The 14,030-nt window shown below is 44.8% G+C and overlaps 1 protein-coding gene across 2 annotated transcripts; it reads left to right on the top strand.

Moving 5' to 3' along the window:
- The first annotated feature begins 430 nt into the window (after positions 1-430).
- Positions 431-1,023, top strand: LOC132498017 (IQ domain-containing protein F6). Of its 2 annotated transcripts, none has more exons than XM_060111603.1 (2): positions 431-445; positions 658-1,023. In XM_060111603.1, exons 1-2 carry the CDS (start codon positions 431-433, stop codon positions 1,021-1,023), a joined length of 381 nt encoding a protein of 126 aa, XP_059967586.1. The 2 variants fall into 2 exon arrangements, with proteins under 2 accessions (XP_059967586.1, XP_059967585.1); XM_060111602.1 differs by having other exon boundaries at positions 431-502.
- Positions 1,024-14,030: the final 13,007 nt, after the last annotated feature.

The following is a 14,030-nucleotide window of genomic DNA, read 5'->3' as shown; positions in this document are numbered from 1 at the left end:
CTGACACTTAAGCTTCCATAAATCCACACTGGTGATGAGTAGTCCTAAGTAAAATCCCTTACTTGAAGGAAAGCTGCATGAATCTCTCTTCACTGCCACCAGCAGGAACAGACATAAGTGACTGGAAGGTGTAGAAAGAGCAAGACTTAAGACACCAGTTAAGTCTGAGAAATAAACTGAAAGCAAGAGATAACGGCAGGCCCCCCAAAATGATGGGAATCAATAAATAAGGTGACTGCTCAATCCCTAAGGAGATACAAACAAAAGAAGAGGAGAAAGAGATGTGGGCGAAATGTGGATGGACAGGACCTGATGAGGGGAGCATTGTGTGCAGGTGGGCGGAGTCTAGTGATGGGGGTGCCTAACAGTTGAGGGCGGGGCTAAAGACTAGGGTGGCCTGATAGATGAGTGGACCCTAAAGTCCAGGGCCATGGGCACACAAAATGTGAGTGAGGCCCATATAGAAGGGATTTGCCCAGCGGATAAGGAGCAGTGTCTAAAGGTGAGTAGCGGTTTGGAAATAAGATGGATGGGGACCAGAAATGAGAGGCCAGGGCTACCTGGGCCAGGCCCCCTTTCCTCCCAGCACCAGAGGTGGGTCTAGGAGTGGGAGGGTACCCCACTGAGCATCTCCATGTTCCTCCTTCCCCTGATCAGTTAGAGAAGGCAGCCATAAAGATTCAGTCATGGTGGCGTGGCAACATGGTACGCTGGACGTTACTGCATGCAGCACTCAGGGCCTGGGTCATCCAGTGCTGGTGGAGGTCGATGCAGGCCAAGATGCTGGAGCAAAGACGGCGCCTGGCACTAAGACTCTACACCTGTCAGGAGTGGGCAGTGAAGGTGCAGACACAGGTTCGAATGTGGCAAGCCCGCAGACGGTTCCTCCAGGCACACCAAGCGGCCTGCATCATCCAGTCTCACTGGCGCTGGCATGCCAGCCAAACCCGAGGCCTGATCCAGGGCCGCTATGAGGTCAGAGCCAGCCGGCTGGAGCTCGACGTCGAAATCCTCATGACCTAGGGTGCTGGCAGAGCCAAGGAGACTGGATCTCTCTTCCAATAAAGACATTTACTGACCATGGTCATGCCCTCTGGAAATCAGACCCATAGATGAGGGATCAGCCCCTTATCTTCCTGCCTTCCACCCAAAGAAAAGATTTCCTGGCATCATCTTAATGCCCATGCCAGGACAACTCACACTAGGCCCTTGCTCCTAATGCAAACCTGACCAATCCTGCGCCCAGAAGAAACCTCAGGGCCCAGGTCAGTCTCTGACACCTCAGCCAGCCTGATCAGAGCTCCCTCCACAAGCTGGGGTAGGCATTGGGCTTTATTTTTCTGCAGCCCCTGCCCAGCCATCTCCATTCAAGGTAGGACTGGCTGCAGTCAGAGCCAGCTGGGAAGGCCAGGATTCCACAGGTCTGTGATTGGCAGGGCCCTCGGGCCAGCACAGAGCTTAGCAGGGAGCCAGGAGGACACGGTACCCCAGCTGAGCAACAGCAGGACAGGCACTATGCCTCAATGGGGGATGGCCAGCCAAAGCCAGCCCCTGAGGAAGGCCAGCGCAGGAGCTGAGATGCTGCAGTTCTGCCTGCTGCCTCCCTCCCCAGGGGCTGAGAGACAAGGCTTCCCTCCCCTGTGTTGGCCACTTCCTAGGAGAACCACGCATGGGGTTGGGGAGGGGAGAGAGAGCCTGGGGATTGGAGCGGGTAAACAAGCAGAGGAGGATTAGGGGTGGGCAGGGGGGGAATGGCTGTCCCTCTGCCATTGGAGGTCATTAGCTTGGGGACACAGCCTCTAAATCCTACCACATCCTCAGAAGCAGCTGTGCCAGCCTCCCCTCAAGATTCCCTCTCTTCCCCAACCCTCCCACAAACTACCACACCCTCTGCTGGGCCTGCCTCAGCAGATGGATCTCTGATGGATCTCTGCTTTGCTGAGTCTCTCGTTATCTCTTGGCATTTATGTGTCAACCATGTCTGAACATGATCTCTCATTCTCTGCTTTGTCATCCATGCTCAAGATCCCTCACTCTCACCCTGTGTCAGATATGATGTTTGTCTGAACCTGCATCCCAGAAGTCTGAGGTCCATGGCCCTCCCCAGAATTTTGCAATGGGTGGCCTTGAAAGGGATGAGAGGACCAGCTGGGGAGGTGTACAGAAGTCAGAGGTCTTCATGGGCCTTGCAGCTGGGTAAGGTTTTCCCTCACCACAGGGCCCACTGTGTGTGTGTGTGAGAGAGAGAGAGAGAGAGAGAGAGAGAGAGAGAGAGAGATTCAGGGCAGGGTGTCCCTAGAAGCGCTATGACAGATGTGAGGATTCAGGGTTCAGTTCAACATCCATCACCTCCAGTAGCTGCAGGTGACAATGATGCAGCTAGGTTCCTCACTCTTCCAAGGGACCCCTTTTAAGAGCTTTGGACACAGCTCTCTCCTCCCATACTGGCAGCAGTGAGTGGTAGGAAACTGGTTAGGTCTCCAAACTGAACATGACAGGAATTCTGTGTGACTAGCCCATTAAGCGCCCACCCCTGCAGTGAGAGGTGTTTAAAACCTGTGCTGGCAAGAATTTAACTCTCTGATTCACAACCTACATTGGGCATTGGAATCCCCTAAAACACACACAAAAAATACTGATGCCTGGGCCCACCCAGAGATTCTGCTTTAATTGGCGGGGAAGTGGCCTGGGCACTGAAATTCAATGTGCAGCCACAATTTGAAAACCGCTGAGTTAAGTCCTTCCCAGCCTGGGTTATATGCCCGCCAATCAGCCTGTGTGGTCCTACCTGGGGACAGTCATGCAGAATTCCAAGCTGAACACTCAGTGGGCTCAAGGTAATCAAGGCTTTCTGCTCTCTGATGAGCTAAGAATGTAAAGTAAAATGGGGATCTAGAGGCAGAGCTGCTTTGGGTCAAAAACCTTTGGAAGCAGGAAGATGCAGCCCCTCCTGAGAGCTGGGGCCTGAGATGGGGAGAGGCTGTTAGGGGGAAAGTAGGCTGGGCCTCTTGTCCCAGGTAGAGGGGATCCCAGGAAGATGGCACCACACAGGTGTGAACAATGGAGACTCTGGGGCAGCCCAAGAAAGACAAGTTTCATCCAAAGTCTTCACCACCACCTGCAAGAGTCCCTTCAAAGATCAGGGGTCTTGAGAAGCCAGGGATGGTCTAACCCCATGGATGCTGGGCATCAGAGAGCCCCAGGCAGAGGAATGAAGCATAGAACAGGAGTCAGGAGAGAAGCTCTTTTAGCAGCAAGGTCTGTGGCTAGTTGCCTAGATTTGTGGAGCCATCTTTCTCTCCTTAGCAGGGATGAGGCCACAGGTGGGACCCCTTAGAGGTAGACCTCTCAGAACCTCATAGATCCTCTCTTCTCTTCCCCACCATCACTGAGAACTGAGCTGCATAAGGAACTCTTCCTGAGAATACACTGAAACACTGAAGTGGGGATGGGAGGAGCATGCTTGCAGCTTTGAGTCAGGAGTGAGCCTAAGAGCACTCTCGGGGACTTGGTATCCCCATTCATGCTCTTCCCCCAGGTGACATCGTGGCCCCAAGAGATATGTGACCCAGGCCTGTTCAACAAAGAAAGAAACTGACCCTCAGATGGGCCTAGCCTCCTGGGTCCCTAAGAAGGTAGTTCAGTAAGTGAAGGCTCATGTTCTACAGGTCCCCTTCAGCCCTGGAAAAGGTCCCCAGGTTACATCTAGTCTCCCTGCCACAAGACGCCCATCCCATGCTCTCTAGCCCCTTACCTCATGCATCACCAACCTCAGTTCTGATCCTACCGCTCCAGGGTGTCCATCCTGCCTTGTCTTCTTTCTGTTTTCCACATGCCAAACCCTAAATGAGATGCCCACAGCCACTGCCATGCATGTCTGGCAGCTTGAGTGGGCTGACCAACATCCCGCTGGACCACTCACACACATTCACACACATTACCGAAGGACACTGGTTCTGACCACTACCTCACCCACTCCCATTTTGCCGGGTGGATGTTGCTGGTGTAAAGAGGTCTTTGTTCAGCTTTGTTTCTAAAAATCAAGCTTGTTCAGGTCCATCATAAATTACTAGTCTGGAAATAAGCGCTTATTATGTAGAAGGGCTGGACTGAGTTGAGAAGAAAATTTGTTTTCTGGGCACTCCCAAACTGGGCTTTCATATCTTCAGAACAAAGAACTTAGGATAGACTGTGACCTTAAAGAGGGTGACCACAGATTCTGACAGCAAAAGGGGGTAGGGCACAGGGCAGGTAGAGAAAGTTCCAGACACACAGGAAGAGACAAAAGCCCATTCACTGCCCCGAGACAGAGGAGTGTGAGGGGGCTTAGGTACTCCTGCAGCCTGCTGCCAGATCCTGCCCTTAGCCCTTCCCCTCAGGTCACCCCAGTAGGCACAGGGGAATCTGGGGGAGGCTGCATGGTTCAGAGGCAAAAAGTAATAAAAGCTGGGCTTCCCTGGTAGCGCAGTGGTTGAGAGTCCGCCTGCCAATGCAGGGGACACGGGTTCGTGCCCCGGTCTGGGAAGATCCCACATGCTGCGGAGCGGCTGGGCCCGTGAGCCATAGCCACTGAGCCTGCACGTCCAGAGCCTGTGCTCTGCAACGGAAGAGGCCACAACAGTGAGAGGCCCGTGTATCACACACACACACACAAAAAGTAGTAAAAGCCAAGGAAGGGGGAGTTCCTTGGTGGCCTAGTGTTTAGGATTCTGGGCTTTCACTGCCATGGCCCGGGTTCAATCCCTGGTCAGGGAACTGAGGTCCTGCAAGCCATGTGGCATGGCCAAAAAACAAAACAAAACGAACAAAAAAGGTACCAAAGTAGTGGGTCTGAGGGCTGCCCTCATTGAGCCCTGTATACTCCCTATGGGGCTGAGAAGTAGCCAAGAGTCCCTGGACCCCCAAGATGGGAGAAGTGAGACATGCCAAAAGGACTGGTGGTCCCAAAGAGGCCTAGGACAGAGACAAGAAGCCACAGACTGTGGCGACCTCACCACCTGAGGCCAAGGCAGGGACCATGGGCATCATAGAAGGTGGATTTAGGTCTGTGGTCTGTGGGTGGGGGACACAGTAGGATTATCTATTGGGGGTGGGCTAAAGACAACATGGTTTCCAGGAGAGCAGGCAGGACCACCCACAAGACCCAACTCAGGAGGGGAAAGTGGGAGGTATCAATGAAAGATGTTTGGCTATGAGTTGATAATTGTTGAAGCTGGAATGATGTCTACTCTGTCTCATTTTGGATGTGTTCGAACATTTCCACAATAAAAACATAAAAAAATAACTTTAATATAAATAATAGAAGAATGAAAATTACTTAAATAACTTCCATAACAGTTGGGAATTGTATTGGGCTCTTAGGAACAGAAACTTGAAAACCAGTGGCTTAAACAAAACAAAAGTTTGTTTTCTTCTCTCATAAATAAAGCCCAGCAGTGGGAAGGCCAAGGTACAGCAGCTGCATAATATCAGGAGATCCCATCTTCTCTGTTTCCACCCTGCACTCCTAGGATGGGACTAGTCCTCTTACTCTAGGGTGACTCCTAGAGTTCCAGCCATCACGTCTGCATTTCAGGAGAGTAGATGAAGAGCAAAAAGAGAAACACTTCTGCCAGCTGACTTCATTTCTTTTAAAGAACTTTCCCAGAAGGCTCACTCACCCAGCCCCCTCCACTTATATTTCATTGGCTAGAACTGTTACCAGACCTTCTCTGCTACAAGGACACGCATTGCTGCCAGGTGTAACCAAAGAGGCTAGATTCTGCTGTGATGCAAACTTCCAAATCTCAATGGCTTAACTGAAATGTATTTCTCACTCACACAAATCTGCGGGGCTCCAGGCAATTCTCCATGCGGTGTCCCTCCGGGTGCTCGCTCAGTCTTCCAGGCTGCTCCATGCTTACACCACCTCCATGTGGATATGAGCTCCTGTGACAGTGCTCCTTGAAGCAGGGGAAGGAAGGGCTGGAGACAAGAGCACCAGCGTTGTAGTTTTCCACTTGGAAGTGTCTTATTTCACTTCTGCTCCCTTTTTATTGGCTCAACAGCCATGCAGCTGTGTCTAACTTCAAGGAGAAGGAAAATACAATCTTCCAACATGCCTGAAAGGAGAGGGAACAAGAATGTTGGTGAACGAATCAACATGCCCCATGTCAGGGTGCCGTTTACAAGATAGAAGAGAGAGTAGGTATGGGGGGCAGGGGGCGGGCAACCAGCAGCCTCAGCCACGACTCCTAAAACGTTAGAGAAAAAATATGAAGAAGAAATCTCCATCAATTCAATGGAAGTATGAAATGGAAAAAAATAAGACAGCAGGATAGAAAACCCAAAGATGGAAATAAGTCTGTGTTAAATGGAAATGGGTACAATTCATCTATTAACAGAATCTCATATTAGGTTTTTAAAAATATCCAACCATATGATGTTTTATAATGGACACATCTAAAATAAAAGCTGGAGACTGAAACTAAAACAACAGAAAAACATAAAGCAGAAGAGAACGTTTAGCTGTTTAAAAACACATTTACTCTCCTCTCTCTTAAGATCTAAGGAAAATGAAAAGAAAGCAATTAACTTCACCAAAAAAGCTCACAATTGGGAACAGAGTGAAACAAGGGCCGTCAGAGGATAAAGAGGACCACAATTCTGGAAAAGGGAAAGTAAGAGATGGGTACCAGATGAAGCAGGAAGGAGGAAGCTGAAGAACAAATGCTCAGAGGGGCAAAAGGGTGAGGAACCGGACTCAAACACAGGCACCTGACTCCAGGACCCAGGCTCTTAACCATTCTCCCAACTGCCTCCTCCAGGAGATTTGTGGCTCTGGCAGTAAAAAAAAGTCCTGATAGGGAACTCCCTGGTGGCCCAGTGGTTAGGACTCCGTGCTTCCACTGCAGGGGGCACGGGTTCAGATCAGAGAACTAAGATCCTGCAAGCCGCGCGGTGAGGCCAAAAAAAAAAAAAAAAAAAAAAGTCCTGATGGAATGAAAGAATATGGAGCTCACACTCCTACATTTAAAGGATAAAATGAGTATTGAGGGCAATGGGCAGTCTTGCCACCATGAAGTTCTGCAAAATATAAAACAGCAGATCATTCCAAGTAATATAAACTACTCCAAAGTACAGAAAGAGCAGAAAGTTATCCAACTATCTTTATGATGCTGGCATAGCACTGTTATCAAAACCAGACAAGTATTCTGAGGATCTAATACTGTACTGTGTAATTGAAATTTGCTTAGAGAGTAGAACCTAAATGTTCTCACCACATATATAGATATGTTAACTAACTAGATGGGAAGAATCCTTTCATAATGTAATTATATATCAAATTATTAAAATGTATAATTTTATTTCTCAATTACATTTTAATAAAGTTGAAAAAACTCCTAAAAAAACCCCAGAGGAAAATTAAGACCACTGTCCATAATGGTGGATTGTTAAAACCCTAAATAGAATATTAGCAAATTACAAACATCAATTTTTGTTTCTTCATTTGTTTGTCTGTGTTTGTATTTTTTTGCCACACCATGTGGATTGTGGGATCTTAGTTCCCCGACCAGGGATTGAACCCTGGCCCTCAGCAGTGAAAGCAGAGTCCTAACCACAGGACTGCCAGGGAATTCCCCAAACATCAATATTTAAATGTATATACATAATGACAAAATAGGCCAGGAAACCAATGATGGTTCAACAGTGAAAAATCCATCATTGTAACTGATTAATTCAAAGAAGAAAAAAATCATATGATTAAAATTAAGCACTCATTCTCATTTTTAAAAAAATTACTAGTAAAGTATAAAGAAAAGAAACTATACTAAGGATCCAAACAATAAAAAATATATAAGGGGCTTCCCTGGTGGTGCAGTGGTTGGTAGTCTGCCTGCCAATGCGGGGGACAGGGGTTCGAGCCCTGGTCCAGGAAGATCCCACATGCCGCAGAGCAACTGGACCCGTGAGCCACAACTACTGAGCCTGCGTGTCTGGAGCCTGTGTTCTGCAGCAGGAGAGGCCACGACAGTGAGAGGCCCGTGCACCGCGATGAAGAGTGGCCCCTGCTCGCTGCAACTGGAGAAAGCCCTCACACAGAAACGAAGACCCAACACAGCCAAATATAATAAATAAATAAATAAATAAATAAACTTATTTAAAAAATATATATATATATGGATCTCACATAACTCAATAGCATAAAAACCAAGCAACCTGATTTCAAAATGGACGAAGGGGGCTTCCCTGGTGGCGCAGTGGTTGAGAGTCGGCCTGCTGATGCAGGTGGGACACGGGTTCGTGCCCCGGTCTGGGAAGATCCCACATGCTGCGGAGAGGCTGGGCCCGTAAGCCATGGCTGCTGAGCCTGCGCGTCCGGAGCCTGTGCTCCGCAACGGCAGAGGCCACAACAATGAGAGGCCCACATACCACAAAAATAAATAAATAAATAAATATTTAAAAAAACATTAAAAAAAATGGACAAAGGGCTTAATAGACATTTTTTTCAAAGAAAACATACAAATGGCCATCAGATACATGAAAAGGTGCTCAACATCACTAGCCATCAGGGAAATGCAAATCAAAACCACAGTGAGATACCACCTCAAACCTATTAAAATGCCTATTATCAAAAACACAAGAAATAACAAGTGGTGGTGAGGATGTGGAAAAAAGGGAACCCTGTGCATTGTTAGTGGGAATGTAAATTGTTACAGCCACAATGGAAAACAGTATGGAGTTTCCTCAAAAAATTAAAAAGAGAACTACTGTATGATCCAGCAATCCCACTTTTGGATATATTTGGGAAGGAAATAAAATCATCATCTCAAAGAGATATCTGCACCCCCATATTCATTGCAGCATTATTCACAACAGCCAAGACATGGAAACCACTGAAGAGTCCATTGACAGATGAATGAATAAAAACAATATTGTTTTGGCTATTTTGGGTCTTTCGACTCTACATACAAACTTAAAATCAGTTTGTGGATATCCACAAAACAACTTTCTGGGATTTTGTTTGGAATTGTGTTGAATCTGTAGATCAAGCTGGGAAGAGCTAACATCTTGCAATATTGTGTCTTTCTATTCACACACATATTCTCTCCATTTATTTAGTTATTATAGTTTATATCTTCATCAGGGATTTATAGTTTTCCTCATATAGATCTTGTACATATTTGGTTAGAGTTATATCAAGTATTCCACTTTGGGGGATGCTGTGTAAATGGTAATGTTCTTTTAATGCCAAATCCCCCCCTTTTTATAGCTTTTACGTAGGAAAACAATTGACCTTTGTATATTAACTTTGTATTCGTCAACCTTCCTATAATCACTTAGTTCCAGGAGCTGTTGTATTCATTCTTTCAGATTTTCTACATAGATGATCATGTCATTTGAGAACAAAAATGGTTTTATTTCTTCCTTCCCAGTTTGTATACCTTTTCTTTCCTTTTCTTGTCCTACTGCTTTAGCTAATGGTGTTGAAAAGCAGTGATCTTGGTCCTGATCTTAGCAGCTGTGGTTTTTTTGTAGCTGTTCTTTATCTAGTTGAAGAAGCTCCCCTCTATTTCTATTTTTTTTTTGTGGTACGCAGGCCTCTCACTGTTGTGGCCTCTCCCGTTGTGGAGCACAGGCTCCGGACGCGCAGGCTCAGCGGCCATGGCTTATGGGCCCAGCCGCTCCGCAGCATGTGGGATCTTCCCAGACCGGGGCACAAACCCGTGTTCCCTGCATCGGCAGGTGGACTCTCAACCACTGCTCCACCAGGGAAGCCCTCTATTTCTATTTTGCTGGGAGTTTTTCATCATGGATGTTGGGTTTTGTCAAAGTATTTTTTACATCTTGATATGATCATGTGATTTTTTTCCTTAGCCTGCTGAAGTTATGAATTACATTAACTGATTTCAAAATTTGAACCAGCCTTACATAGCTGAAATACATTCCACTTAATTGTGGTACAATTCTTTTTATACACTGTGAGATGTTTTAAAATTAATTAATTAATTTATTTATTTATTTTTGGCTGTGTTGGGTCTTCATTGCTGCGCGCAGGCTTTCTCTAGTTGCGGTGAGCAGGGACTACTCTTCGTTGCAGACCACAGGCTTCTCATTGTTGTGGCTTCTCTTGTTGCAGAGCACAGGCTCTAGGCACGCGGGCTTCAGTAGCTGTGGCACGTGGGCTCAGTAGTTGTGGCTTGCAGGCTCTAGAGAACAGGCTCGGTAGTTGTGGCGCATAGGCTTAGATGCTCCGCGGCACGTGGGATCTTTCCAGACCAGGGCTTGAACCCATGTCCCCTGCACTGGCAGGTGGATTCTTAATCACTGCACCACCAGGGAAGCTCCTACACTGTGAGATTTGATTTTGTTAATATTTTGTTGAGAATTTTTACATCTATGTTTGGGAGAAATGTTGGTCTATAGTTTTCATTTCTTATAATGTCTTTGGCTTTGGTATTAGGGTAATGCTGGTCTCATAGAATAAGTTAGGAAGTATTCCATCTGTTTCTATCTGAAGAAATGATAGAATATTGATATAATTTCTTTTTTAAATGTTTGGTAGAACTCACCAGTGAACCCATTTGAGCCTAGTACTTTATATTTTAGAAAGTTATTAATTATTGACTCAATTTAAATAATAGATATGGACCTACCAGATTATCTATTTCTTCCTCTGTGTGTTTTGGCAGATTGTGTCTTTTAAGGAATTGGTTTATTTCATCTAGGTTCAAATTTGGGAGCACAGGGTTGTCCAAAGTGTTCCTTTATTGTGTTTTTAATGACCATAGTATCTGTAACGATGACATTAATGTGGTATCTGACATTAGTTTGGGGCAATTATCAGACATTATTCCTTCAAATATGGCTTCCGTTCCTTCTCCTTCTGGCACTCCCATTATGCGTATCTTACACCTTTTGTAGTTGTCCCATCATTCTTGAATTTTCTGGGTTTTTTTTTCTTTTCAGACTTTTTCTCTTTGCTTTTTAGTTTGGAAAGTCTACTATCATATTCTAAGCGCAGAGACTCTTTCCTCAGCCATGTCCATTCTACTAATGAATCCATCAAAGGCATTCTTCATTTCTGTTACAAATTTTTTTTAATGTGTAGAATTTTTTTTTCTTTCTTTCTTTCTTTCTTTCTTTTTTTACGTATTAGATTACTGCTTTATTATAAAAGGATATAATTCAGGAACTGTCAGATGGAAGAGATGCACAGGGTAAGGTAGGGGGATGGAGGGTGGTGCTTTCTCTTCAGGTACCACTCTCCCAGAATCTTGTGTTCACCAGCCCAGAAGCCTAGAATTATTTTTTTTAATTTTTTCTTAGAATTTCCATCTTTCTGTTTACATTATCCATCTGTCTTGGATGTTTTTTCATTAAAGCCAACAGCATATTAATAACATATATTTTTAAATTCTTGGTCTGATAATTCCAACATTCCTGCCATATCTGGCTCTGGTTCTGATGCTTGTTTAGTCTCTTCAAACTGTTTTTTGTTGTTGTTTCTTTGGTTTTTTTGTTTGTTTGTTTTTGCCTTTTAGTATGCCTTGTAATTTTTTTGTTGAAAGATAGACGTGAAAGGAATTGTGGTAAATAGGCCTTTAGTAATGTAGTGGTAAGATGTGGAGGGAGGTAAAGCATTCTATAGTTCTGTGATTATGTCCCAGTCTTTTGGTGATGCTGTGTCCCTGGACTATAAAGTTCACCAGTGCTTCTAAGTTTTTTCCTCCTTGTATGGAACAGATTGGCTGGAGGGACTGGAGTTGTGTATTTCTCTTCCCACATGTGTTAGCAGAGCCAACCAGAGTTGAGTGTTTCTCTTCCCCCTTGTAGGTTAGACTGTGATGTAATGCCAGCAGGTTAGGCTCTGGTAAAAATAGTTTCTCCCGAGGACAGGCCTTGTTAAGGAAACAGAATGCTCTTGCATACTTCAAAATGATTTATTTCCCCTCCCCCTGTCAGAAGCACAAGGGTATATTTCTCTGATATTCACTGTGAGGGGCTGGTAGAGTTTCTGGAGATTAAACTCACAAAATGTGAGAGCTCCACTATGGCTAGGACCCCTGGTGTTTTTATCTCTCATGCTTGTCCACACTGAACCTCCAGCAATTCCTCAATTATAGGTCAGGTTTTCCTACACTCACTCTGGTTCCCATGGAGGCTTCTGCTCTGATAAGTTATGATTCTCTGTATCCATCTATCTGTATCTTCAATTTGGTGGGCAATGGTTAAGAAGAGTTTTTGATTTTTTAGTTTGTTCAGTTTTTTACTTGTTGTTAGGATGGAGTGAAGACTTCTAAAGTCCTCACATGATGGACCGGAAACCATAAATCCTATCATTAATTTTTTATTCTAGTTATTGTATTTCATTTCTATACGTTTTATTTGGCTTGTTTCTAAATTTGCTTGATTATTATGCATAATTTCTTGTTTCCTGATGAATTTTTTATATTTGTTTTTCACTTATTTCAAAATATTGCAATAGTTACTTCATTTCTGTGCTTGACCATATCAATATCTTAAGTCTCTGCAGATCCATTCCTGCTAATTCCCACTCTCATGGTGCCTTCTTTCCTTGTGTGTTTGGTAGGGTTTTTGAAATGTGATCTGCTCATTTTACCTGTGAGAATTACTTGATTCCTGGGATGAATATAGGCTCCTACAGAGAGGATTTTGGTTTTCCTCTCAGATGGTTGGGCAGACAATTAGTCCAGAAGGACTGCAAACTAAAATCTCAGCTTGCATGTTTTTGGATAATCTATGTAGTGTGAATTTTGGCTGAAAACCTGCAAGAGGTTGGCTGAAAACCTGCAAGAGGGATGTCTTTGGTTTTAAATCCTCAGGAGCTATTTTTCTTCCTCTATACAGGCCCAAAAATCTACTCAAGAAATGTTCTCTGCCATGTTCAAGGGCTGGAGGCGGGGGAATGGTATTTGGGGGGTCCCAGATATATGGGAGAGGATCTCCTATTTGACTTCCCACCTTGGGCATGTCTTCTTGTCCCCTGATCCCTGTAATGCTGTGACAACCAGAGCTCAAATTCACATACTTTAGCAAATGTCCTCAAGACAAAAAGGAAACTTTAGAACTCCAGTTACTCTCTAAACTCCCATCTTGATTTGGTTTTGAGTTTCAGTATTCTTTTACATCTTGCCATACTATCAATGCTTTTAAAATATAGTTTTAAAATTTTATTCAACATTTTAAGTTGTTTTCATCATGGAGACTGATCAGGATTCCTAGGCCACTAGATCGCTGGAAACCTAATAGCTTAATGTACATCATTTTTAAACCCAATTTGGCCAGATCCTTAACTGTTTTTAATAGATATATCTTGGTCAATAGACCCTGCAGATAGAAATATCCCACAGCATCTATTCTGTGCTATATTTCTCATGTCAATCAGAGCCCATAAAACCTGATCCATTACGAGATGGCATGGCATGAAAAACATCTGCTCAACAAGGAAGATCTGAATCAGTCAGAGTCTCATGAGCTAGAATTTGACAGTAAACAGGGAGTGAATCATTGAACATGTGCTGAGGCTTCACATGTCTTAGAGTCCATCAGATAGAGAACAGAACATAAACATTCGGAGAAAACAAAAGCTATGAAATAGAGAAGGCCCATAGAGAGAAGATGAGGACACTAGTTAGTTGACAGGAGGAGAAGGTAACAGAAGCAGAGAAAACCACAGGAGCCCAAGAGGTCAGGTCCACAAAGTCCTGAGTTCTGGAGAAGCATCCCATCCAGTTCAGGTTTCTGGGATGCCAGTCTTTCTACAATTCCATTACTTTGATCCCCAGGACTTATCTACCCTCTCCTTGATCCCTGGAATGGTCTCTCATCATGCATGCTACCTTTTGTGACACTCCTTGAAGCTAATGGAAACAGTAAAAACCTCCTATGACAACTTCATCACTGCCATGATGTAGTATCACTTTTATGCTGAACACATAAAAGTCCAGGAGAACATGGTAAGCAAGGAAGTCCTTGCAGGACTTGTCCCTCCACCTGAACTAGCTGAGTTACATATAATCTTGGTA

Source organism: Mesoplodon densirostris, chromosome 10 (genome assembly GCF_025265405.1).
Source record: "Mesoplodon densirostris isolate mMesDen1 chromosome 10, mMesDen1 primary haplotype, whole genome shotgun sequence".
Taxonomy (NCBI): Eukaryota; Metazoa; Chordata; class Mammalia; order Artiodactyla; family Ziphiidae; genus Mesoplodon; species Mesoplodon densirostris.
Note: the sequence above shows the minus strand (reverse complement) of the source record. Positions and strands in the feature narration are given on the sequence as shown.

Excerpts from the sequence above, each read along its gene's own strand:
- LOC132498017 (XM_060111602.1), top strand. The coding sequence starts at position 431 with ATGGGCACACAAAATGTGAGTGAGGCCCATATAGAAGGGATTTGCCCA. Across the intron at positions 503-657 it reads ATAAGGAGCAGTGTCTAAAG|TTAGAGAAGGCAGCCATAAA; the intron begins GTGAGTAGCGGT and ends TCCCCTGATCAG.